At 41.5% G+C, this 26,870-nt stretch overlaps 1 protein-coding gene across 1 annotated transcript in view; it reads right to left on the bottom strand.

Annotated features, from left to right (window-relative positions):
* Positions 1-26,870, bottom strand: part of hyal4 (hyaluronidase 4) — a 48,590-nt gene that overhangs the window by 5,983 nt on the left and 15,737 nt on the right. Inside the window, exons 2-3 of the mRNA XM_075470860.1 lie at positions 4,055-5,044; positions 2,314-2,403 (exon numbers count right to left, since the gene is read on the bottom strand). Of these exons, the coding sequence (XP_075326975.1) occupies positions 2,314-2,403; positions 4,055-5,011 (1,047 nt within the window). The 5' untranslated portion in view covers positions 5,012-5,044. The remainder of the gene's footprint in view (positions 1-2,313; positions 2,404-4,054; positions 5,045-26,870) is intronic.

The following is a 26,870-nucleotide window of genomic DNA, read 5'->3' as shown; positions in this document are numbered from 1 at the left end:
TTGTGGTTGGGCACATCCTCAGAACTGTCAGCCTTCCAAGATTATCTTAACGTCAAAAGTGAACACCTCCGTTTCACGGGTGCTTTTAATGATAACGCAATAAACTTCCTGGATATTTTAATCTCAAAAGATGGTGACGTCTTAAAAACTGATTTATACAAAAAGCCCACCGATAAAAACACAATCTTACATGGAAAGAGCTACCATCCAACTAGCTTAAAACGCAGCCTACCTACGAGCCAGTTTAACAGAGTGCGCCGCATATGCAGCACTGACCAAGACTATGCACTCCGGAGCGCACAAATGACTCAGCGCTTCAGAGAAAGAGATTACGCTGAATCTTGGATCCAATCTGCGTCTGATCGTTTTTAAAACACGGGCCAAGAAGAATGCCTGAGTAGGAAAAAACAAGTCAAAACAGACAAAAGACTGACCTGTGTCTCACAATATTCTCCACTCAGCAGAGAGTTTGAGAATATTGTGCGTAAACATTGGCCAATTCTGTGTTCCGACCCTACATTACAAGACGTGTCATTTAGACAGCCTCCGCGTTTCGCCGGTAGGCGCTCGTCTAACATCTCTAATTTGGTCGTAAGAGCTGACCAACCCCCCAAAAAACCACCAACTTTTTTCTCACCTCTCCCTCAAGGAAATTACAGGTGCGCACAGTGTGCACAATGCAATTTTACCTACAAGTGTAATACCTACACCCATCCACACACCGGGACGGTGCTCAAAATAAAAGGGGTTATTTCATGCAACACCAAGAACGTTATTTAAATGATCAAGTGCCCTTGTGGCCAAGCCTATATAGGCAAAACTACACGCTGCATTAAAACTCGCATTGCGGAGCACAGAAGTAGCATATGACCAAAAAATGACCAAAAAAATCCAGTTGCTGTGCACTTTAACACTTTTAAACATAACCTGTCAACATTAAAATACATTGGCATTGAGCAAGTCTCCACCCCCAGACGTGGAGGAGACATTGATAACCTTCTGCTTAGAAGGGAAGCATTCTATATTTACATGTTAAACACTTTGTCCCCCAAAGGTCTCAATATGGAATTTGACTTGAGGCCCCTATTGTGAATATTCTGTATTTTATGTGTCTACCATACCAAATATCTTTTATCGATTATTGTTCTGATTATTGTGATTGATTGTTCCTTTTGGTTTTTTTTTGGTTTTCTTTGATGACCGACTATGATCACTGGTCTTCTTTTAAATAGTATGCCAGCGCGTCTAGGCGCTTGTTATGCCACTTGTCACCTTAGGGTGCGCTCACCTGCTTTGCCAGGTAGCCTACCTGTAGGTCATGTGATATAAGTCACCCCAGACTACTGCTCTCATTGCCTGAGGAAGATCCCACTGGTGGATCGAAATGTTGCCGTTTATTTATAAATGAAATAAAGTATATTTTTTGGAGCTTATACCCAGTGTGCGGACCATTTCATCACACAGGGGGATAGAAAATTGACATGAATCTGAAATTTACAATCCCAGATAAAGGTGAACACATGCCCATCTTCATCCACAGCAAGTTTCTTTTCCGACCGTAAATGTGGATTTCACCTGCTAAGATATTGACGTTTTCACACAGTGTGAAATTATGATGTTTGATATATTGGTGAAAATGATTGTTCACTGATGCATTAAGCATTCAATGTTATTGTTAAAGGATAAGATTTGTTTCCTCAAAAACAGAATGTGAATTGCATAAATTAATGAATAGATAAATAAATGAATAAATGCACAACCCCTCCTGGAGGATCTGATGGTTCTGATTGTTAAAGGCAGTTAAAGACATGAACACTTTGAATATGCCTCACTAGTTTTACAATGCACAGCAACCACATGGTGTCAACTTTCCATTGTACTTCTACTATTTATTTGCAGTAGAGTCAGCCAAAAGCAAAACTGAAATTAAAAAGTTTAAAATTAAACATATCTTCCAGTGGGGCTGCACGGTGGTGTGGTGGTTGACAAGAGAGTTCCAGGTAGGGCTTTCTACCAACGTCCAAAAACATGCATGTTAGGTTAATTGGTGACTCTAAATTGTCCCAAGGAGTGAGTGTGAGCATGCATGGTTGTGTGTCTCGTTTGTCTTGGTGTGGCCCTGTGATGAACTGGAGAGCTGTTAAGGGTGTACCCTGCCTCTCGCCCAATGACAGCTGGGAAAGGCCCCCCGTGACCCTAAATTGGATTAAGTTGGTATAAAAAATGGATGGATATTTTCCAGTACAAAAAAAACCACAAGGCCTGAATGTTCTTTACAAAATGACAGAGAGTCAGAGAGCAAAGTACACCTACCTTTGAGGAGGTCAGGTTTAAGTCCCCCCAGATAACAAATCCTGCTGCTCCCAGAGCAGCACTCTCTCCAATGGTATGGATCAAATCTTTCTGTTGAAAGATAGAGGCCACAAATAATATCCATCACTGGCACACATTAAAAAATAACTTAAGTCTTGAGTGTTTGTTTTTTTTCACACATGGCATGCAACAAACCATTTGCTGTATTCTATTTTACTTGTTTTTCCACAAGATGGCAGAGGTGAATAGTCACAGTTTGACCTTTCTGACATTCATCGAGTAAAGAGGCACTGTTGAAAGGAGATAATTGTAAAATAAATTTATGTCTTTAATGAAAATTGCATTACTTTCACATTATGACTAATGAAGGCTCTCCACACAGTAATTGAAATGATAGGTAATTATAGGTCATAAAGTACTAAATTATAGGAAAGGAATGATTAAAGTCAATTACTGCATTTCATAAAATTTCTGTTTACCCTACTGATTTAGACTTCCTTTTCAGGTCTGCGGATCTAGACCTTGAAAAAAAAAATATAGTGGATTCTTATTTAAAGGGAATGTCATTATGTCACCATGCTTCTTAAATTGGTCTCTGAAATGTTCAATTGAGAACAAAAGGTCATGGTGTAATAAATTAGTCCTATAGAGCTCCACTTTGATATGCAGAGCTGGCTTTCATAGAGAGCTTGGTATTAACTCAAAAATACATCTTTAAATATATCTTTAAAGCGTCTACCATAATTGTAAGAAAATACAGTCTTATTGTAAATAGAAGATAGAATATTGTCCAATACAATTTTCAGGGATTTTCACTTATGTTGAAAAATATCAGGACATTCAGAAATATTACTAAAAGTAACAACAAAATATTTTGGGCTTCCCTGCAGTGATTTTATACCTGAAACTTGCCTGGTCGTAATGTTAAAAATTTTAAATTTTGCTGAATACTCCATTTTCTCCATATCATCTTTCTGAGTAGCTTATGAAGTCAGCTGGTGACCTCTGCATTTTGCTGCAGGTATTGAAACTTGGTTACATCTTTGATGGCTTCTTTAAGAGATAATCTGTGCATCTGTCCTTTACAGACTCAACAGTGGTCAGAAGAGGAGAAATGTCCAGAGGTCCTTTGAGTTGTTCTTCACCAACTAGTCCAAGAAGAAAAAGAAAATCCTGAGCTCTCCTTGGAGATGCCTGAGTAAGAAGAATCTGACCCCCATCCTTAATGATCCAGAAAGAGAAAGCAAAAAAAAAAATCAAGGTTCGTTGAATGGAAAAGGTTAACGCCCTTAGAGGAAAGGTGGAACTCTGAACTATTATGGCAAAAGTTCAGATAGCTCACAATGAACAAGTTTCATGTAACACATGAGTTACATAAGTTACATTATGTAACAGAAATGTTTACATAACATAAATGTTCATGTAAGTTTGCAATAAACATGTTCTTAACTTCAGCGTAATAGGTGCTGCCAATTTGTTCCAGTGACCACTGGAAGTGATATTTGTAATATCATAATATTACAAAAAAGAAAAAGAACTATTCTAAAGTTTATTGGCTATGAGGAAATCTGTGGGCAGAGCCAGCAGATATGAACATGGATGTGGTGTAGGTCACACAACACAGAAAGAAATACTGGACTATTAAGCTTATTACGGCCAACTAGCCGAGAAAATTCTTATCCGTCTTATCCTAATGCCATTAATATTGAATCAAAATTACTGTGACAAACAGTTGTCTTACTGTTGTGAGGAAGGCCAGGGCATCGTCTCGGTAGCCCAGCCTGAGATACACATAAGTAGGAAGGTCATACTCCTTCGAGGTCAGTGAGGCAATGCGGAGCGACTCTTGGATCCTGTGCTGGGAGAAGTGCAGGTTGCTGATGCTGTTGATGTGAATTTTCCTGATTGCCACAGAAGGAAATAGTGCAGTGCTGCTGTTCCACAGCCACATTAGTTCTTCATTTCGCAGCCTCTCCACCAGGGGGCAGAGGCCAGTGTAGTTCTTCTCGTGCAAGTTGTAGTTGTGACAGTCGGGGTAGAGGTAGAAACCCCAAAGGGCATTGGGACGAAGGCGTGTTCCTAACTGAATAGTTCGCTGCATGAACGCCCTGGCACTTTTCTCAAACCGCCGTCTTGCCAGCTCCTCCACCTGAACCGCAGTCACATTAATGTATGCCTTCATAGTCAGCTCCTTCGACTTCCGTCGATAGATATCCTTCTTGTGCCAGTTACGGCTCCACTGAGGCCGCCAAAACTCCCAGTCAATGACAGCCAGGCCACGGAAGTCCTGTGCAGGAATGAAGTGTATGATATCTTGGTAAACTTTGAGCAGGTGCAGGTCCAGACTGCAGTTTTGAGGCAGGCCGCCATGTATGGCATTGTTTTGTGGGGTGTAGTAGGGGTAGTAGCCTAGCCGATTGGCGTAAAAAATGGTAACGTTCTGGCCTGTCCAATCAGCACGCGGGCTTCCTTGGATGTGAAAAAGGCGGTCAAGATTGGTTGTGATGTTGTACTTGATGGTGCACATATCAAGTGGAGCATTCCAGGCGGCAATGAAGGGCTTCCGGTTAATCTGGGGCAGCTTAGCAGGTTTCTGACCGAAAGCAGCATTTAAGAGCAGGAGCAGCCAAGAGCAGGTGAGGGTGACAGGTACTATGTGCTGGGAGGAAGATGCCCCGCCCACTGGCATCACAAGCATTCTGGGGTTCAAGAGCTGAAACAGTCCAGCATCCTGAAAAGAGAAATGGTAAGATGGATAACAAAACCCAGAAAAACAGAATAGTTGAATGCTGTGCAGCTTTTTTATCAAATCAAATCAAATCAAATTTATTTGTATAGCACATTTCATGTACAAACAATTCAAAGTGCTTTACATAAAATAAAAGCATTGCAGCAGGGAGTGGAAGAAGCATTAAAATACATAAAAGAATAGAAAGAGAAACAAATAAAATCATTTAAATGAATTTAAAAACAAGCAACAGTCAAGATAAGTTAAAAGATACCGTGCAGATTTTATGCATAGACACATGAGAAAAGAAATGTTTCTAACCTGGATTTAAAAATGTCTACATTTGGTGAAAGTTTAATCTCCACTGGCAGTTTGTTTCACTTGTTTGCAGCATAACAGTTAAATGCTGCTTCTCCATGTTTAGTCTGGACTCTGGACTGGACCAGCTGACCTGAGTCCTTGGATCTAAGAGCTCTGCTAGGTTTATATTCTCTGAACATATCACAGATGTATTTTGGCCCTAAATCGTTCTGGGATTTGTAAACCATCAGCAGGCTTTTAAAATTTATTCTGTGACTGACTGGAAGCCAGTGTAAAGATTTTAAAACTGGTGTGATGTGTTCAGATCTCTTAGTCCGGGTTAAAACTCTAGCAGCAGCGTTCTGGATGAGCTGCAGATGTTTAATGCTCTTTTTGGGAAGTCCAGTTAAAAGAGCGTTACAGTAATCGAGTCTACTGGAGATGAATGCATGGATGAGTTTCTCCTGGTCTTTTTGGGAGAGGAAACCTTTAAATCTGTTGATGTTTCTGAGATGGTAAAAGGCTGCCTTGGTGACAGCTTTGATGTGGCTGCTGAAAGTCAGATCTGAGTCTATCAACACTCCGAGGTTACGAATTTGGTCCGTGATTGTAAGGTCCCGAGTCTCAAGATATTTACCAATGCTGACCCTCTTCTCTTTGCTCCCAAACAGAATGATCTCAGTTTTGTCTTCATTTAATTGTAGAAAATTCTCTCTCATCCAGGTGTTTACTTCCTCCAGACACTGACACAATACGTCTGCTGGGCTGCAGTCGTCCGGTGACAGAGACACATAAAGTTGTGTATCGTCTGCATAACTGTGATAATTGATGTTAAAGCTCTGCAATATCTGACCCAAAGGGAGCATATACAAGTTAAACAGAAGAGGTCCAAGAATTGACCCCTGGGGGACTCCACAAGTCATGGCCACTCGCTCAGATTCATAGCTGCCAATTGTAACAAAATAACTCCGGCCTTCTAAGTAGGACCTGAACCAGTTAAGGACCACTCCAGAAAGTCCAACCCAGTTTTCCAGCCTGTGCAACAGGATTCTGTGATCTACAGTATCAAACGCAGCGCTGAGGTCCAACAGAACCAGGACTGAAACATTACCAGAATCAGTATTCAACCTGATGTCGTTTAACACTTTGACCAGAGCTGTTTCAGTGCTGTGATGACGTCTGAAGCCTGATTGAACGTTATCAAGACTTCCACTTTCATTCAGAAAGTCGTTGAGCTGGTTAAATACAACTTCCTCAATAATCTTGGATATAAAAGAGAAGTTAGAGACAGTTTAAAAAAAAAAAAAAAAAAAACTACCTTTTGCAGACCTATTGAGCTAACAGCATTAGCCTTTCCATGAAAAGTTGCAATTTGGATTAGTGTGGACTTCTGGATAATTTCTTTGTGCTTTAGCAAATAGGTTTTTTTTTGCTGTTGTATTAAGATTAAAAATATTTTCAATGTAATATTTCAAATTGTAAAAATTGGGGAACTTTGATGCGTTAACTATATATCAAGAATGTAATTTTCTGTGTAAATACAGATATTTGATGTTTAACTTTAACTAAGTCTGTGAAACAAGTTAAGATGTATTGATAGTTAACATTCTGCACATCCTTATTTTGTAAACCAAATGGTAATTATTTTAAATATCTCACTCTTATTAAACCATCTGATTAACTTCAGATACAGTAGTTACAATGTTAAATTTTAAGTATATTACGTGTGAATTTCTGACTAAGCTGTCTAGAATATTTAGATTTCATGCACGTGAATGCTAGAAGTATAGTAGCATTCTGGAGCTATGTTTAAATGAATAGACTTTGTGAAAGCTTTTATTGATCTTCAGTTCTCACACAAAATAACAACACATCAGAGCTAGACAATTACTTGATCAACTGATTATCTATAATGAACTGCCCGTTAATTTGAAAAATAATGTGTAGGAGTAGGAGTTACCAAACTATATTTGGTCAAATTAAAAATTAAGACCTTTGAAAATTTCAGATTTTACTTGTTTGTGAAACTTTTATTCATTTATTTACTTATTTTTCTAAAGTGTTTTCTGATATTTTAAGAAAATAACTACGGTATTCAGTTATAAAGACTGTACTTTACAGAATTGATACCAGTTCACTCTAAATGTACACTAATAAGAAGGTTTGTTGCATAAAAATTATTTTAAATGTAATTATTTGTACTATATGACTGCAACTAAGTATGCATTTTAATCAGTCATTTCATCCACCTTTTGCCTTCCACCCAACAATCCAGAACAAAGTAAAGCAGAAAAAAAGTTAGATTATATGAAAGGACCACACAAGCAGATCCAAAAGAAAGAAAAGGGAAAACAAACAAACGTTATTCAAATTATCAGTCATGATCATAATTTATAATTGTCTTAACCAAATGAGGAAGTAATCATCCAATTATAGCGGATGTTAATTACTTTCATTAATCATATTCTGTTTTGATAAACCTTTTAGTTTCATGGCGATTTCTACAAAAGGTTATTCCACAGCTTTCCCATCCACATCTAGTCTTTCTCTGACCAGAGTTAAAGGCCATAATAACAGGCTTCTCTGCCAGATGTCTCAGAGAGGTTTGGTGTTTTCTCTGTCTCTGTGTCCACATACAGCTTTTGAAAGTAAACACCCAGTCAGAAGCAGACAGCAATTAAATGTCTGAATTTGGCACCAAAGACTCTTCATTGGAGATTTTTTGATATGCTGAGTGGAATTCAACAGTATATAAATATATGAACTACTCCAGTATTTAAATTGCAGTTTTGACATACTGGATGAAAAAAAACATACTGATTGCCTTGCAAAGGTGACATCTGTTTAACCAATATTAGTTGAACTATGTATTTGTAAAACTTATTTTGTAATATGCATTATAGTATGTTTAAATAAAATGGTTTCCTTTCTCAAACCCCATGTTGGTTTGTTTATGCTGCTATTTCAGCAAGGATCCTGACATTTATGATAAAGCAGTGGCTTGACACTAGCTGTCATTGACAAAAAAATTGTTATATCTGATTTTACAACAATTTCTTGATAATCTCTTACTCAGTACATTAATCCATTAGCATAGCAGATTCTAATATACATATGCTTAAGAGAAAATATTTTCAGAAACATGTGCACAACTGCGTCATGAGCCAACCTCAATTAATGCTGATGCTCATTTTTCCAACCTTATCTTACAAATAGCTTTGATCCACATTGCAGTTTTACAGTTAAGGTTTCCCTGACTCGTTTTCCTCTAAATGTGGAGAGGCAGGGTTGTCTATTAAATGTCGTCAAAATTAGACGATTTGCTTCATGATGATAGACACGTTCAACATCCCACATCTCACTGATATTTGACATCTTGCTACATCCATCTCTATGTCTACATTCGACCTATTGCTAACAGGCATTGTTCTCGTTTTGACAGTTGATTTGTCCACCAACACTTACAAAGTGGAAAGTTTGACAGAACAAAACACCGCCTCTGCCACAGCATCCTGTAGTCCAGTAGTTCGAGACTTGACCTGTACTACATTTTGCTTTGATCTTTCACTACTTCTACTTGTCCACTTCTCTTTCACTTACAAACGTTTAGAGTAAGCAGTTACAAATCCATGGTTATGGTTAGAAAAAAATCTTTAATATCTATGAATCAGGCCCTTGCCCTTTACAAAACAACTATCTATAGCAGTTCCCATCTCACAATTTCTAACCATGGATTGTTACACTACTTCATTCTGAAGACATGGGCAAATGTTCCTGTTACATGTTTTCTTTAGAGAAGATATAAGAGTGAAAATGCTCAACTTGTTGAGCTAACTTATGCCCCAACTAATTAAAAAAAATAAAATGATAATAATTATTCTCATCTAATTTTAAAGTCATAAGTGACTAACAACATCAACAACCATAAAATCTATACAACAGAGTTTCCATTATTACCAACGGATGATAAATGAACATTTAGACATTGTAAAAGCAAACAAGGTATTTTTGTGCTGACAACGCTGTTAGTATGGAGGGGCTAACAACTTTCCAGTTGGACAGGACTGCGCTCTCAGTGGTAAAACCAGGGGTGGTGGTGTCTTCATCTACAGTAACAACAGCTGGTGTAATAATGCAAAGGTGGTTTCAAGTCATTGCTCTCTGGACATTGAGTTTCTGACCATAAAATGCAGACCCTTCAATCTGTCCAGGGAATTTACCACCATCATCATCACTGCTGTTTACATCCCCCCCAGTGCTAACACCAAGGAGGCTCTGAGTGTGCTCTACCCCTCGATCAGTGACTTACAAAGAACACATCCAGAGTGTGTCTTCATTGTTGCTGGGGACTTTAATCAGGCCAACATGAAGAGAGTTTTCTCCCATTGCTATCAGCATGTGGACTTTGCAAGCAGAGGCTCAAACACACTGGACCGAGCCTATACAAACATTAAGGCTGCATTCAAGGCAGCCCCCCGCCCCCACCTTGGCTCATCAGACCATCTCTCTGTAATGCTAATTCCTGCATACAGGCCCCTGCTCACCAGAGGAAAACCCACTGTGAAGCAGGTGAGGGTCTGGCCTGAGGGATCTGTATCAGCATTACAGGACTGTTTTGAGTGCACAGACATGTTCAAGAAAACTGCAACTGAAAACCAACACATCAATGTGATGTCACACATCACACGTCAACTTTGCAGTTGCCTGGACGGTCGCTTCTTTCACTGGGAAACGGGAACTGGCTGGTATCAAGGACTTCACCGTAAAGAATGACAAAATCGTCCAAGTGTCAGAGTTGGTTGGTTGCTGACCAACTATGAGTTGTGATACTCCGGAGTAGATTCAACCTGGGGTCATTTGAACCGTGATATCCAGCCAAGTAGCCCACCCGCAGTTTTTTCGATATTGGCTGAACATCAGCTGAGTTACTGAGTTATCCCGAATAGCTTTGTACAAGGGTTAATGGATCCTGGCAGTGTCTCCAAAATTACCACACTAAAATCACATGCCATGACACCAAACTTCTACAGTAGTACAAATATGGTCTGTACTCACAAAACGATGCATTTGGAAGTTTGAAAATAGTCCAGGAGTTTATTATTATCAACATAAGCCTGATAGCTTTTCTGCTGCTAAAGCTGCGTTGACGTCACTTCAGGGAGCTGGGAGCTTTAAAGTAAGATGAGGGTTGATCTACTACTGTAGACAACAAAGCAAGGCTGCTCAATTTCTCCATTGATAAAATAATTTCACAACTCTACAACATAAAAATTCATAAAAAAACATGTAGAATATAGCATATACTTTGTTGTCTACAGTAGTAGATCAACCCTCATCTTACTTTGAAGCTCCCAGAAGTGACGTCGACGCAGCTTTTGCAGCAGAAAAGCTATCAGGCTTGTGTTGATAATAATAAACTCCTGGACTATTTTCAAACTTCCAAATGCATCGTTTTGTGAGTACAGACCATATTTGTACTACTGTAGAAGTTTGGTGTCATGGCATGTGATTTTAGTGTGGTAATTTTGGAGATACTGCCAGGATCCATTAACCCTTGTACGAAGCTATTCGGGATAACTCAGTAACTCAGCTGATGTTCAGCCAATATCGAAAAAACTGCGGGTGGGCTACTTGGCTGGATATCACGGTTCAAATGACCCCAGGTTGAATCTACTCCGGAGTATCACTTTAAGTTCACAAAATGTTAACAAAAAGTTGATAAACTTGACGCTGGCTTTCTTGATAGGAAAACTATGTGATAACGTGCAGCAGCGGAGGTTAAAAACGGGCGACGTAAAAAGACATGGATAATGATGGATGAACAAAAACACAGAAAACGTGTATCTTTAGACTACTTCATTCTGTTTCTATCTTTGTTCGGATTTTATTCTTCTTCCTCATCTTTTTATCCTGTCTTAGTCTTATCATCTTCTTCTGCATCATTCATTCACTCCGCATCATTCTGAAGACTTCTTCATTTCATTATCTTCTGTCTCGTTTCTCTAGCTCATGGATGTGCTTTACTCTGGATTTTGGATCGCGGGTTCCGTGGTTTGACTCGCGCAGGCGGGGCGTGACGTAAGCTTACGCTACACTTTCAGCCAATGATATGCCTGAAACTGTTTGACGTTTGCCTGGGTGTGTTTGTAAGAGGATCTGATTCAACGTTTAGAGATTTGGGATAAAACAAAGACACTCTATTTCTCTATTTCCGTCTCATAAAATATTTGTCACGATGATTCTGAAAACACCACAACTTGTTAAAGGGGAACTCCGGGGCATTTGAAGCGCGTTTCCATTGCTAGAGGTTGTCAAATACTGATAGTAGGACACAGAGAGGTGCAAATCTGCGCTCCCTGTGTGGAGATCGCGCTGTGCGCACAGCGTGTCATGCGAGGCTAATACGTGGTGGCTAAGGGGCAAATGCTAACCCTTCCACGTAAAACAACAACTTGCACACAGCAGAAACGTCACACCACTTCATAAACCATCCGACAATAAAGTCACAAGCCTTACCATCAAAACCATATGCATGGTTCTCACATTACTGGCATGGGGACGTTACAAAACAACTTTATAAACAGCATGTAACTCACCGGCTGGTTGTAGGCTCGCGCATGTGAAAGCCCAAAACAGTCGATGGACGATAATCCCATATACAAAACAATTATATTCTCTAGAAAAACTGCGTTCAAGTATTTAAAACATTACAACAATACATACCCAGTAATATTGTTGTAATGTTTTAAATACTTGAACGCAGTTTTTCTAGAGAATATAATTGTTTTGTATATGGGATTATCGTCCATCGACTCTTTTGGGCTTTCACATGCGCGAGCCTACAACCAGCCAGTGAGTTACTTGCTGTTTATAAAGTTGTTTTGTAACGTCCCCATGCCAGTAATGTGAGAACCATGCATATGGTTTTGATGGTAAGGCTTGTGACTATTGTCGGATGGTTTATAAAGTGGTGTGACGTTTCTGCTGTGTGCAAGTTGTTGTTTTACGTGGAAGGGTTAGCATTTGCCCCTTAGCCACCACGTATTAGCCTCGCATGACACTCTGTGCGCACAGCGCGATCTCCACACAGGGAGCGCAGATTTGCACCTCTCTGTGTCCTACTATCAGTATTTGACAACCTCTAGCAATGGAAACGCGCTTCAAATGCCCCGGAGTTCCCCTTTAAGATATGCAGATTAAAGATATAACATAGACTTATGATATAAAGACATCAAATACCAGGGGTGGAAAGTAACGAATTACATTTACTCACGTTACTGTACTTTTTATGAGTAATTTGTAATTTTCTGAGTAGTTTTTGAAATGTGTAATTTTTACTTTTACTCAAGTACATTTTGACCCAAGTACTTTTACTTCGCTACATTTGAAACCCCTCACGTTACTGAGTAAAACAAATATTTATGGTGAAAAATTAAATGCGGGCGGAAATTTAAACAGCTGTCCCGGAACTGAAAGTCAATAGCTGGGTGTCACTTGACGTCACTTCTGTATTTTCTAAGCGCGCGAACCTAAGTGGTGGGCAACTGGAGCTGGGTCCCATTGAAAACACAGTGTTTTGTCTGCCACTTTTTTGCCCAAAATGCCTCAGTTTTGTGCCGTTTTTAGATGTTGTAATCGGTCTAACCGAGAGAAGGGAAAGGGTTACTATCGAGTACCTAAGGTAATCGCCCATAGAGGTGAGAAATGGAAAAAACTCACAGAACAACGCCGCAAAAAGTGGATAGCTACGTTTACAGGGGCTGAATCTGCAAATGCTCGTGTCTGCGGTGACCACTTCGTCAAAGGTATGCGCGAAATCTAACTGTTTTGTAGTAGTGCAGTAAAGTATTATGTTAAAAAATGCCAATCAACAGTAATGTAATACGGGCTACGTTTGGGCTTTGTTTTGAAGGCTGCCCCAGCGCGTTGTTGGCTACTGAGTCAGTGGACTGGGCTCCGACGTCAGTATTTGGATATTTGGATCTCGGCATTTTATCAAAACATAAACATTTTTTATTGTTATTCCACAATGAAGTCCCGCAGGTCAGAGGGTTCTGGGGAATTGGAGGGGTACCTTGCCTGTGTGTTGGAGAGCATGGACCTGCTGAACTCCTTCCCAAACATTAAGAAGCTGTCTCTGAAACTCAACACAGGCCTTCCAGCCTCAGCTGCCTGTGAGAGGCTTTTTAGTTCAGCCGGGTAGCTCTTCACAGCAAAGAGAGCAAGACTTACAGCAAAAAACTTCGAAAATCAGCTGCTGCTGAAATTGAACAAGAGCTTTTCCGGTCTAAAGTTGTAGATTATTGGCAGATTTGTGGGATCCTGTGGGCACTGTATTTTGTATAGTGGGATCCTGTGAGCATTTTGTTTTATTTTGAGATGTGGGATCCTGTGGCATTTTAGTTTGATTTGTGGTATCCTGTGGGCACTTAATTTTGTGTGCATTTTGTTTTTTTAATACTTTGATTGTAGTTTAAATTTCTTTATTCTTATCATAGTGTTGTCCATTGGACAATAGGACTGAAAATTGTTTGCACTTTATTCAATTCAATTCAATTCAATTCAATTCAAAAATACTTTATTTATCCCAGAGGGAAATTAAATGTTGATGTAACTCAATTAAATCAAGGAGTTATTATAGATGCTGATGGCTGTGGGCAGGAAAGATTTCCTGTAGCGGTCCGTTTTGCATCCAAACTGAAGAAGCCTTTGACTGAAGAGACTCTGTTTTCCGATAACAGTCTCATGGAGAGGATGCTCAGGGTTGTCCATAATTATGGTACAAGTTGTGACTGTCTTTGTGAGGAAGTATGTTCCTGAGCCCAGTTGATCTTTTGCAAGTGTGGATGTGCACTTTAATACACCTCGAAATAGATTAAAACAACTTGTACTGAATTTGATTCATGACTCATCCTTTTTTGCATTAAGAAACTGAAAGTAATTAAGTAACTTTTACTCAAATTACATTTTAAATGAAGTAATTTTGTACTTTTACTCAAGTAAATTTTGAGATGGGTAATTTTACTTTTACTCTGAGTAGAATTTAGGCAAAGTAAAGATACTTTTACTTAATTACACTTTTTCAGTACTCTTTCCACCTCTGTCAAATACACATAACATGACATAGTTGTTGATTATGAGTCTCAAAATTCAGATGAATATCTGTAAAGTTATGATATATAAATAGCGAATCAAACAATATTATTTTCCTGTGTTAACAATGGAGTACAAAAAGATACAGAAGGCACATCGTTCAACAGTTGCATTACTGTATATAACGGTCCAGTTTACTGATTCCGTTTGGATTTAACTATTCAATACTACAGACCACAAAGGGGCAATGTGGAGGCAGGTTGGTAATTTTTCCAACAGGGTTATTTCTTCGTCATACTTTCAAGTGCAATCATGAAAAGAGTCTTAAAATGCAGCTTGTGATTTCGCTGAGAACCTGAAAGAAGTTGTACAAAGATATCACATTTAATACAGTTTTAAGATTCGGCTGAAAGTGAATCTAAATAAAGTCATTTCCAGTTACCGTCTGTCTCCCATTTGGCTGATGAAAGGAGCTGTCACCTATGACTTAGTTCCTGATAAGGTAGGGAGTGATTTAGTCTGGTTTTCCTCCGATTTTCTCCTAAGAGGGTCCTTTGTTTGTTCAGCCTAAGTTAGCACTGTTGTTAATGCGTCCCAATATAATAGCGCGTTTCCACTAGCTCGCTTCGGCTCGGCTCGGCACGGCTCGGAATGTCCGTGTCCTCCAAAGGTTTAAATGTATCAATTCCACACTTGACATAGCTACAAATGGCAAAGCATGCCTATGGTCAGAAAATCCAGGGATTCTTCCACGACCCAACGAACACCAGACGCATGTGGCAAGACACCCAGACCATCACAGACTACAGGGATGCTCCTTTACCCTGTGAGGACAACACGGACTTTCTCAATGCACTCAATAACAACTTTGGTCAGTTTGAAGCACTCAACAGCACCACTGCGAGGAAATCCACACCTCACCTAGATGAACAGGCACTCAGACTTGAGACAGCTGATGTCCAGAGGATGCTGAGAAGAGTCAATGCATGAAAGGCAGCGGGCCCGATAATATACCGGGACGGGTGCTCAAAGACTGTGCTGACCAGCTGGCTCATGTCCTCACGGACCTGTTCAACACCTTGCTGACCCCTGCTGTCTTCCCATCCTGTTTCAAGACTGCCACCATAATACCAGTGCCCAAAAACACCACAATTTCATTCTTGAATGATTACCGCCCCGTCGCACTCAAGCCTGATTTATGGTCGGAAACCAGGTCGTCTGCGTGTGTGTCGCAGTTAACACAGACATGCCCCCGCCCCCTACGCAGACACTACGCAGACACTCTGGTGCACCTCCTCAAAATTGTAACTCACCGCAGACAGTGCCGCAGACATCGCCGCAGGGAGGAGAGAAAGGAGGCCTCTGATTGGTCAACTCTACATCCGCTCTACACTATGCGTATTTCCGGTTTGCTAACCGGCTGACGCTAACCGTGCTAACCGTGACGATTCTTTCGCCTCTCTGCCAGCTCCAGTAGTCGCAATATTTCTTCTATTTCTAGATCGATCAGCTGCATCTCAATCAAAGTGCGCATTCGTCCAGTCGCCATTGTTGTTGAATGACCTCCGTAACCGTAACACCCACAATCCTAGCTTGTTCGTGATTGTCCCTCTTGCGTTGTGGCGTGGGATTAACATAGCGCAGACAGCGCTTCAAGACATAAATCAAAAATAACTGCGTCGTGTCTGCGACAAGCTCACTGCGACACACTGCTGCGAAGTATACACGAGCCTTCACTCCTATCATGAGTAAGTGCTTTGAGAGGCTGATGAAGGACCACATCATCTCCCCCCCTCCTGTGATTCTTTCCAGTTTGCTTACCGCAGCAACCATTCCACAGAGGACGCCGTGTCCTCTACACTCCACCTGAGCTTAGAACACCTGGAGAAGAACAACACCCATGTGTGAATGCTGTTTCTGAACTTCAGCTCAGCATTCAACACAATCATCCCCCAGAACCTGGTACCCCTTGGACTCAACACCCCCCTGTGTAACTGGCTTCTGGATTTCCTCACAGACAGACCCCAGTCTGCGCGGGTTGGCAGAAACACCTCCAGCGTCCTCTCTGTCAGCACTGGCTCCCCCCAGGGCTGCGTCCTGAGCCCACTGCTCTTCACCGAGATGACCCACGACTGCCGTGCCAGGTTCAGTATGAACCACATCATAAAGTATGCGGACGACACAACAGTGGTGGGCCTCATCAGGGACACCAACGAACTGGCCTAAAGAGAGGAGGTGAAACACCTGGTGGACTGGTGTGATACAAATAATTTAATCCTGAATGTCAACCAAACAAAAGAGATCGTCATTGACTTCAGGAAAAAACGTCCCAGTCACACCTCCATCAATGGGGGTGCAGATCACAGACACTCTGTTCTGGTCCCTTCACACCTCTGCTCTCATGGAGAGAGCACAGCAGCGTCTGCACTTTCTGCGTCAGATGAGAAGAGTAAACCTACCCCCTCCCATCCTCACCACTTTCTACAGAGGGACAACAGAGAGCATACTGACCAACTGCATCTCTGTCTGGTTTGGGGCCTGCAACACCTCAGACTGGAAATGTGTAGAGAGAGTGGTAAGGACAGTGGAAAAAATCATCGGGACAGCACTCCCCTCCATCCATGACAACGCTGCCAGACCAGGGCTCAGGTGCTGTTTACACATACCAGGGTATTTTGATAAACGCATATTTTCTAACCTTCGTTTTCAAAAAAAAACTAGGTGCACACAGCCCCGTTTTTAAAAAAACCACGTCTACATTGATCCGCATAAATACGCTATTGAGAGCTGTTAAATTACGCCAAGCCTGACGGTGGCAGTGTTAGAACAATGAGAATTCCACACAAGCCAATCATAAGCCTAATAGAGAGCCGCTGACAGGAAGAACTTCCGGATCCTTTTCAAGAAGAAAATATGGCACCAGGCTCATGTGTGTGGACTGATAGCGAGACTGAGCTACTTTTACATGTTGCGCTGGACTATAAAACTGCTAAAGCCGTGAAAAATGTCTTTGTTGTTCAATACATTGTATGACTGTAATTTTCAAAATCACACAAGCGAGTGTAGCTCTCAACAACAGAAATGCTGCTAGTACCTCCATGCTTGCCAGATAAACAATGGACGGAGAGAATGGCGTTTTCACGCTAGCATCCTGCCAACATGGCGGATAGGGGCGGGGCTCTGTACTATGACGACAACTCCTCATTCCGTTCCCAAAACTCCGTTTTTGTCTCTTTCAACCAGTTTACACACAAACGCTAAACGGAGTTTTTTAAAAATCTCCACTTTTGGCGGAGTTTCTGTTTAGCTTCGTTTTCGGAGGAAAAATCGTTTGTGTATAAACGAAAGGCACAAACGAAGGGAAAGGTCTTCGTTTATCAAAATACCCGGGTATGTGTAAACAGCACCTCAGTCTAGCATCAAAGACCCCTCCCTTTCCATGCTGCCCTCTGGTAAGCATCCAGCAGCATCAAAAGCAGAACAGCCAGATTCCACAACAGCTTCATCTCCTATGCCATAAGACTGCTAAACTCCCAATAACCCCCCCCCCCCATACATATGACGGTAGTCGCGTTACATGGACACTGTGAACTCTATTGAACTCTATTGCACTACTACTTCTTTTAATTGCTGTAAATAAGACATACTTTTTATTCTGTTTCTATTTTATTTTACGTTATATTTATACTGTTTTACTTATCTTCTTTTTTCTTGGAGCCTTGCAACGAAATCTTGTTCAAATGTAATTTGCGAATGTGCTTTTGAATGACAATAAAGTCTGTCTAAGTCTTTGTCTCGATTATGGCACATCTTAAGGAAGCCTGGGTTTATTTGCTAACAATATGCACGAATCAAAGATCCATCAAAACCACAAAAGCTGGAAAGCTGGACTGATCGGAGACTGCATGTGTTGCAGTTAGTGGTTCTTATCGCAGTAAAAGATGGAAGAAGAATCTTCAGATTAACCCCATTAAAGTTAATGTTTATAGCTTGGGTTTGTCTCAAAATGAATTATTTATTTTATGTAGCTTCGAGCCATGGGCTGATCTGGAATCGATTAATATGGGAGTTTGCTGATGTCTGTGGTTCTTGTGGAACGGAATGGCTCCATTCTTTCAACAAATACATGAAATAGAAATCATCTAGTTTTCAGTGTTGGAAAATTGGGGAGAGTTTGAACCACAGTTGCCAGTATCTTAAGTTAACACATTGACTCCCAAGTCACGTAAAACTACGTTTTTACTGCCCATGCGTTGGCTCCCACATGGTAAAAATACGTTTTTACGGTTTTTTTATGGATTCTGAATCTATACATTCTAATGTACATTCTGTGTGATTTTTGTAATTATGTGATGAACAGAACTGACATAGATGGCAGTCAAAAACTGGTGTCATCATCTGGACATTTTGATCATTACGCCAATGGCTTTGCGTCAACTCAAGAACAATTTTGATAACGCTGCATTGATTGTTGTGCATTTCTGCATTTTCTCCAATCGCACGTGTCGGTTTCCAGAGGGTGACGGTAAAGTAACTTAAAGCTGCAGTCTGCAAGATTTGTTGTTGTCATACGTAAAGTCCTAATTTTTGGCATTTTAAGAGTTTACATGATCTATCAGAACGCTTGAAGTTGAAAACGGTGACCTCCGTAGTCGCAAAATGCAAGAAATGCTTATTTTTTAACCGAAAAATAAAAAGTTATTCAACTTCCTGTCCCGCCCCTTCAAAACACATGAGAACTCGTGCACGTCTACGTGCACGCCAGATGCGCCTACACGACTCCTCATTCATCAACTCACCTGTCATTTGCGATCATGGAAGACACAGTAAGTAGACTAGCCCGTAATGAAGTTCAATAGTCCAGATAAATAAGCGTGGGGACGAGCCTACCTTGTATCGCGCGTGCACAATCGGTGATTGACAGGCAACAGAGTCCAGCTCGTAAACCTGATTGGTTACCTTTTACCGGTCCGGTCTGCAATTTTGTAAACAAACCTGCTGGCTTTGGAGGGACCTAGCGGGACATATAGGGGACCTAGAGAACTCTTTTTTTTTTTGTATTGGGGTATTTAATGTACTACTTTCAGAATCCCCGGACAGTTCCAGGCATTATGCTTGAAAAAGAGTTGCAGACTGCAGCTTTAAACAAACAACAAGAAGGAGAAGAAGACACGCGACAAGTCTAAGGAGGCGGTCTTATGAACAGGTTAGCTTTGCAACATGCGACATGACGCAAATCCTCTGACCCGGATATGTAAGTATCTAAAGTGCGACAGGCTGAAAGAGCGCACGTTTCACAAAAGCCCCGATATCTCAGTTTGTTGTTGATTTTGGTGGATACCCGCCTTGGTTTAGCTAAGGATAACTCGCTAATGGCGGCACCTAGAGACACGCAGTTTTGACCCACAAAGAGTTTAAAGTCTCAGCTTTCAAACGAGCCATAACATGTTTCAGTGGCCCTATCACATAATATGCTGTGACTGTACAAAAAACGTCAAATAAATGGTTTAGAACGCTGGGATTCTAGGACATAATTCTGTAAAAACCGCCGGTATTCAATGTGTTAAGAGCAGGAATGTTGGTAAGCTACCTTCAAGCTCTTGATTGAATCTTGGAAGTTTGCTATATTCTGCATATTAAAAAAGAATGTCACTTTTTATATCATTTAAATAGAATAAGTCAAAATGAAAAAAAAAACATTGAAGGTAGAGTAGGAGATCCTGGATTTTGAGTCCAGCGAAGCTGCATTTTGAAAATACACAGGTAAAAAGTCCCAACCCTTTTCTTCACTTTCCCCCCGAAGGCACGCCTCTAGAGTACATGAACGTGCACGAGCACGAAGGTGCACGAGCGCTGTTCTGACAGCAAGCATCGATCGTTGCCGTATTTAGTATATGATAACTATACGTTTAATAATGCTAGGTGCTAGCCAAGCTGGCTCTAGTTTAGCTTCCTGCCAAGCTTTTGGACGCGTAATTCGTTCACGGAGCAGGGTACGTGCACAGGGGGAAGGAGGGGGAGGGAGGAGCAAATTGCAGTTTGATAGACGGCATCAGAATCCAATCATTGTTAACGGTCCGTTCAGTATGATTGGATAGTGTTTTTCCTAGATTGTACGTTCTAGAGGCCACTAAAACTTTTCATATTTGTGTCAAAACTTTTAATTAATTGGTTGCAATGGGGGTGTGAAGAGTATTTCAAGCAATATGTGAAAAAATGTTCCAGAAAAAGATCCCCTACCCCACCTTTAAGGAGTTATGGTTTGTTAACATATTATATTTTTCTGTGTTCAAAAGGGTAATATAAAACATTAGTAAACAACTGTGAGCAGCAGCAACGGAGCCAAAACCGAAAGTGAAATTCAAGATGAAGACTTTCAGTCAGCCTATAAAATTGTCTATCTCAGATAAAAATAGACATTAAGGACTTGTGGGTGACTTCTTGACTAAGAACTCTGTTCTTTTGATAATCGTTTTTTGGAAACACTGCCTCCATAGATCTTTGATCTATTTGGGGCGGCCGTGGCTCAGTGGCTCCAATAACTGGAAGGTTGGTAGTTCAATTCCCACTCTCACCACTCAAAAAAAATATTGGTGGAACTGATAGGTGGAGGGGTGTCAGTCCACCTCCTTGTCACAGCTGAGGTGCCCTTGAGCAAGGCACCATGCTTCATGGCTGCCCACCACTCCAGGTTAGCATCTGTCTCTGAGTGTTTGACCCTGTGCATGTGTGTCAACAGGTGCCAACCTGGATGGGTTAAAAGCAGAGGACAAATTTCATGTGTATGCATGACCAATAAATTGCATCTTAATCTTAATCTATGGAGCCTAAAATGCTCACTTTGGCCTTTAAGAAGCAGAACTATGAGAACAGTTACTGAGTGAAAATGAGGTTTAATTTCAGCTGAAAACAAGAAGAAAATAGCCTGCTTCAGTTGCATTATTTATTGGAGAAAAAGCAAGAATTACCCTTAGAGAAATATGCATGTGCATGTTCACACTGACATGTATGTCAGTGCCCTCTTGGAGGAGTGCCCTCTTGGAGTTGACGCTGTGACGCTTTGCTTTGCGGTAAGACGTATTGCATCACTTCCTGTTACCTTGCTTGTGTACTGTGGAATTTCTTGCTCCTCTTGGACTACTGATAATCACTTTATTTCTACCTATAACTTACACAATTTTGCATAGTTAACTCTATAGCTTACTGTTCTGTTACACACTCCTACAGATCTCACTTTTTAGCGGTGTGTCTGGTTCTCTAGCTTAACATGGCTACCAGTTCTCTCCCTCCATCTCCTGCTTTCACCTGCTCCGTGTGTCAGATGTTTAGTTACTCCTCTGCCTTCTTTAGCGATAAAGCACCCTGCATTAAAAGAGAAGCCTTTGGAGTTTTTTGACAGAAAAAAAACATGAACAAGAAGGACAGAAGTAATTACTGATTGCCAACACATCAACAAATGTGAGTGCACTGAGAGCATCATACTTGGTGACTAATCGTATCGCTAAGGCGAAGAAACCTTTTACTGTTGGTGAAGAATTGATCCTGCCCGCCACTAAGGACATTTGCCGTGAACTTCTGGGAGAGGCTTCAGTTAAAAAGATAGCACAGGTTCCTCTTTCGGCTAGCACCGTCACTAGGCGAATTGAGAATATCGCAGAGGACATTGAGCAGCAGTTGTTGGAGAGGATTAATAAGTCACCGTGGTACGCAATCCAGGTTGACAAGTCTACTGATGTTGATAACAAGGCGATACTACTTGTTTATGTGCGATATATATATCAGGAGGATGTGCAGGAGGATATGTTATGTGCACTATTATTGCCAACCAACACCACAGCCGCAGAACTATTCAAGTCTCTGGATGATTACATATCAGGAAAACTAAATTGGTCCTTTTGTGTCGGCATATACACGGACGGAGCTGCTGCCATGACCGGACGACTTTCTGGTTTAACTGCTCGGGTTATATATATATATATATTATTAAGGAGGTTGCACCTGAATGTGAGTCAACTGTGTCATTCACAGGGAAATGCTGGCCAGCCGAAAAATGTCACCTGACTAAACAGCGTGTTGAATGATGTCATTAAAATGATAAACCACATCAAATTGCATGCCCTTAACTCGCGCCTATTCGATCAACTTTGTGAGGAGATGGACGCGGCGTACAAACGCCTTCTCTTACACACTGAAGTAAGGTGGCTATCTAAAGGCAGATCATTGGCAAGAGTGTTTGAATTACGAGAGCCGCTGCAGAGGTTTTTTTCAGAAAAAAAGTCACCACTGGCAGCATATTTCAGTGACAAGGAATGGGTCGCAAAACTTATTTGTGCGACATATTCAACCTGCTCAATGAACTTGATTTGTCACTTAAGGGAAAATTTGCAACTGTCTTCAAGTTAGCAGATAAAGTAGCTGCATTCAAAGCCAAACTGGACTTGTGGGGACGTCGAGTGAACCGAGGGATATTTGACATGTTTCAAACATTGTCTGGGATTTTGGAAGAGACTGAGCCTGAGCCATCATTCTCCCAGCTGGTGCAGGATCACTTGTCTTTGCTTTTAAAAGAGTTTGAGCGGTACTTCCCGACCACAAAAGACCCATGGACTGCGAAAGAATGTTTGTGAACAAACCTGGTGAATCTAGCTTGTCCACGCTAGAAGAAGATCAACTGCTGGCAAATGATGGTGGCCTTAAAAGTATGTTTCAGACAACAACTGTGCCAGTGTTCTGGATTAAAATCAAGGCAGAATATCCTGAGATCGCCCTAAAAGCATTGAAAACCCTGCTTCCATTTCCAACCTCCTATCGGATAGGATTTTCTGCAGTGACCGCAACCAAAACAAAACTGCGTAATAGACTGGACGTACGGAACACACTTCGGGTGTCATTGTCTCCCATTACCCCTAGATGGGACCGGCTTGTTGCAGAGAAACAAGCTCAGGGCTCCCACTAATTCAGCGTAATGGTGAGTTGTATTTTTATGCACTTTATATTTGATTTTATGCCGGTCGTATCATTTTATTTCGTCATATTTTTCCGGCACCCATTGAATTCAAATTCAAATTCAATTCAAAAATACTTTATTTATCCCAGAGGGAAATTAAATTTTGATGTAACTCAATTAAATCAAGGAGTTATTATAGATGCTGATGGCTGTGGGCAGGAAAGATTTCCTGTAGCGGTCCGTTTGCATCCAAACTGAAGAAGCCTTTGACTGAAGAGACTCTGTTTTCCGATAACAGTCTCATGGAGAGGATGTTCAGGGTTGTCCATAATTCTCTTGATTTTATGCAAAATCCTTCTTTGCATTATTGTCTCCAGAGGTTCCACAGTCGTCCCCAGAACAGAACCAGCCTTCCTTATCAGGTTGTTGAGTCTTTTTAGGTCCCTGGTTCTGATGCTGCTGCCCCAACATATGACGCAAGAGGAAATGACGCTCTCAACAACAGACTTGTAGAATATCTGCAACATCTTGTTGCAAACCTTGAAGGACCTTAGCTTCCTCAAGAAGTACAGTCTGCTCTGTCCTTTCTTGTAGATGGCTTCACTGTTGTGTCTCCAGTCCAGTCTGTTGTCCACATGAACACCAAGGTATTTATATTCCTCAACCACCTCTACTTCTTCTCCCATGATGGAAACAGGGTTTGATCTGACCCTGTTTCTCCTGAAATCTACAATCATCTCCTTTGTTTTGTTAACATTCAAGATGAAATGATTGTTCCCACACCATGCCACAAAGCGGTCCACCAGCTTTCTGTACTCAGCTTCTTGTCCATCTCTGATACACCCGACAACTGCAGAGTCATCTGAATATTTCTGTAGATGACAGGAGTCTGACTTGTACTGGAAGTCTGAAGTGTACAGAGTGAAAAGGAATGGTGAAAGTACAGTCCCCTGTGGTGCTCCTGTGCTGCTGATCACCTGGTTAGACACACAATTCTTTAGTCTGACAAACTGTGGTCTGTTTGTCAGGTAGTCATTAATCCAGGTGATTGTTGAGGCCTCCACCTGAGTCTTCTGGAGTTTCAGACGAAGCAGATCAGGCTGAATTGTGTTAAATGCACTGGAGAAATCAAAGAACATGATCCTCACAGTGCTGCCTGCTTTGTCCAGATGACCGTGGGTTTGTTGAAGCAGGTGTATGATAGCGTCTTCAACTCCAACTCCATGGCGATAAGCAAACTGCAGGGGGTCCTGATATGTGCTGGTTTGCTTACACAGGTGGGTCAACAGGAGTCTCTCCAGGACCTTCATGATGTGGGATGTCAGGGCAACAGGTCTGTAGTCATTGATGACTGAAGGATGAGTTTTCTTTGGTACCGGAACCAGACAGGATGTCTTCCACAACAGTGGTACCTTCTCTTGGGTCAAGCTAAGGTTGAAAAGGTGTTGCAGAATCCCACAGAGCTGCTCTGCACAGGCCTTCAGGACTCGGGGGCTGACACCATCTGGACCTGCAGCCTTATTCCGGTTCAGTCTCTCCAACTGCCTCTTCACCTGACTTCTAGAAACAGAAAAGTGGGAGGGGGAGACAAAGGGGACAGCAGCATCTCCTGATTTGGTTGAAGACAAACTAGTGGAAGCAGAAGAATCCATGACTGAGGTGGAGGTGGAGATGTTACAGGAAAGCTGTGGGTCAGAGGAGGGTGGGATGTCTCTTTGGCTGGGAACAGGAGGGGAGGATGGTGAGCTTGTTCCTGAACTGAACCTGTTGAAGAATGTGTTCAGCTCATTTGCTCTGTCCAGACTTCCATCCATCCGATCCTCCCTCTGCTTGAGGCCTGTGATCTTCTTCATTCCTGACCACACATCTCTGATATTGTTCCTCTGCAGTTCACTCTCAAGCTTCTTTCTATACACCTCCTTGCTCTCTCTGATCTTGACTTTGAGCTGCTTCTGTATACTCCTCAGTAACTCCCTGTCTCACTCCCTAAAGGCTCTTTTTTTCTTGTTCAATAGTTCCTTTAGCTCACTGGTGATCCAGGGTTTGTTATTAGGGAAGCATCTCACTGTTCTGGTGGGGATGGTGTTGTCCACACAGAAGTTTATATAGTCAGTCACACAGTCAGTCATGGCATTAATGTCCTCTCCATGTGGCTTACAAAGAGAAATCCAATCGGTTGCATCAAAACAACCCTGTAAGGCTTCTTCAGCTTCCTGTGACCACTTTCTAACAGTCCTTTTTGTGACAGATAGTCTCTGGACAAGGGGTTTATATGCTGAACAGAGAAAAACAAGGTTGTGATCTGATTTACCCAGGGGAGGTCTTGATTTGGAAATGTATGAATCCTTGACATTTGTGTAAAACAAATCCAATGTCTTGTTTTCTCTGGTAGAGCAGCTGACAAACTGTTGAAAAGTTGGCAGTGTAGCAGAGAGTGAGGCATGATTAAAATCACCAGATATTGCCACAAAAGAATTGGGGTGTTGTGTCTGTATCTTAGCAACAACGGAACTGATGACATCACATGCAGTGTCGGCAACAGCTGAGGGTGGAATGTAAACAGCCACCAAAACAACACTGGTGAACTCTCTTAGCAAATAATATGGACGAAAACTTACTGCCAATAGTTCAATGTCAGGACTGCAGAGACGACTCTTCACAGTAACATGTCCTGGGTGACACCATCTGTTGTCGACAAGCACTGCCAATCCACCCCCTTTCCTTTTCCTGCTACTCTTTAAATCTCGATCTGCTCGTACAGTCAGGACGCCCGGCAGAGAGACACTGGAGTCGGGGATATGATCCTGCAGCCATGTCTCAGTAAAACACATAATGCTACATTCCCGATATTCTTGCTGAGTCCTTGTCAAGGCTAGAAGTTCATCCAACTTGTTAGCTAACAATCTTACATTGCCCATGACGATGGATGGCAGAGATGGTTTGAACTTCTTCTTTCTTTCTCTCCTCTTTGCTCCTGCTCTGCATCCACGACGCCTCCTTTTCAATTCCAGAGGGATTTCTGGCTTCAGTTTTCGAATTATTTCTGCTTTTCCAATGTTAATCAGCTGCTCCCTGTTGTAAACCACCTTGTTGCTATGGTTATCCATCATAACAAAAGAGTAAAATATACAAAAGTATTGGGAAAAATCAATCCAGCAGCACAGCATCCAAGGCAGGAAGGAACAGTTGTGCAAAAAATGCAATTTCTTCCAAGAAATAACAGGAATGAAATTTAGAAAAAAGAAAAAATCTCAATGTGAGGTACAGAGCTACTCCAACGTGCTGCCACCCTCAGCAGCGCATTCTAGAACATTCTAGAAGGCCGGTCCGTGAAAATATTGTCTTAAATGAAACCGGTCCGTGGCGCAAAAAAGGTTGGGGGCCGCTGATCTAGAAGGTGTCCAGCAAACAGCGTGGGCTACATAGATAATTGGCAATCTTTCTAGAGAAAACCTGGTCTGATGAGGATAGACGGCATCCATCCCACTT

This window comes from Odontesthes bonariensis, chromosome 7, assembly GCF_027942865.1.
Source record: "Odontesthes bonariensis isolate fOdoBon6 chromosome 7, fOdoBon6.hap1, whole genome shotgun sequence".
Taxonomy (NCBI): domain Eukaryota; kingdom Metazoa; phylum Chordata; class Actinopteri; order Atheriniformes; family Atherinopsidae; genus Odontesthes; species Odontesthes bonariensis.
The sequence above is the reverse complement of the archived record's forward strand: the minus strand, read 5'-3'. Positions and strand labels throughout refer to the sequence as shown.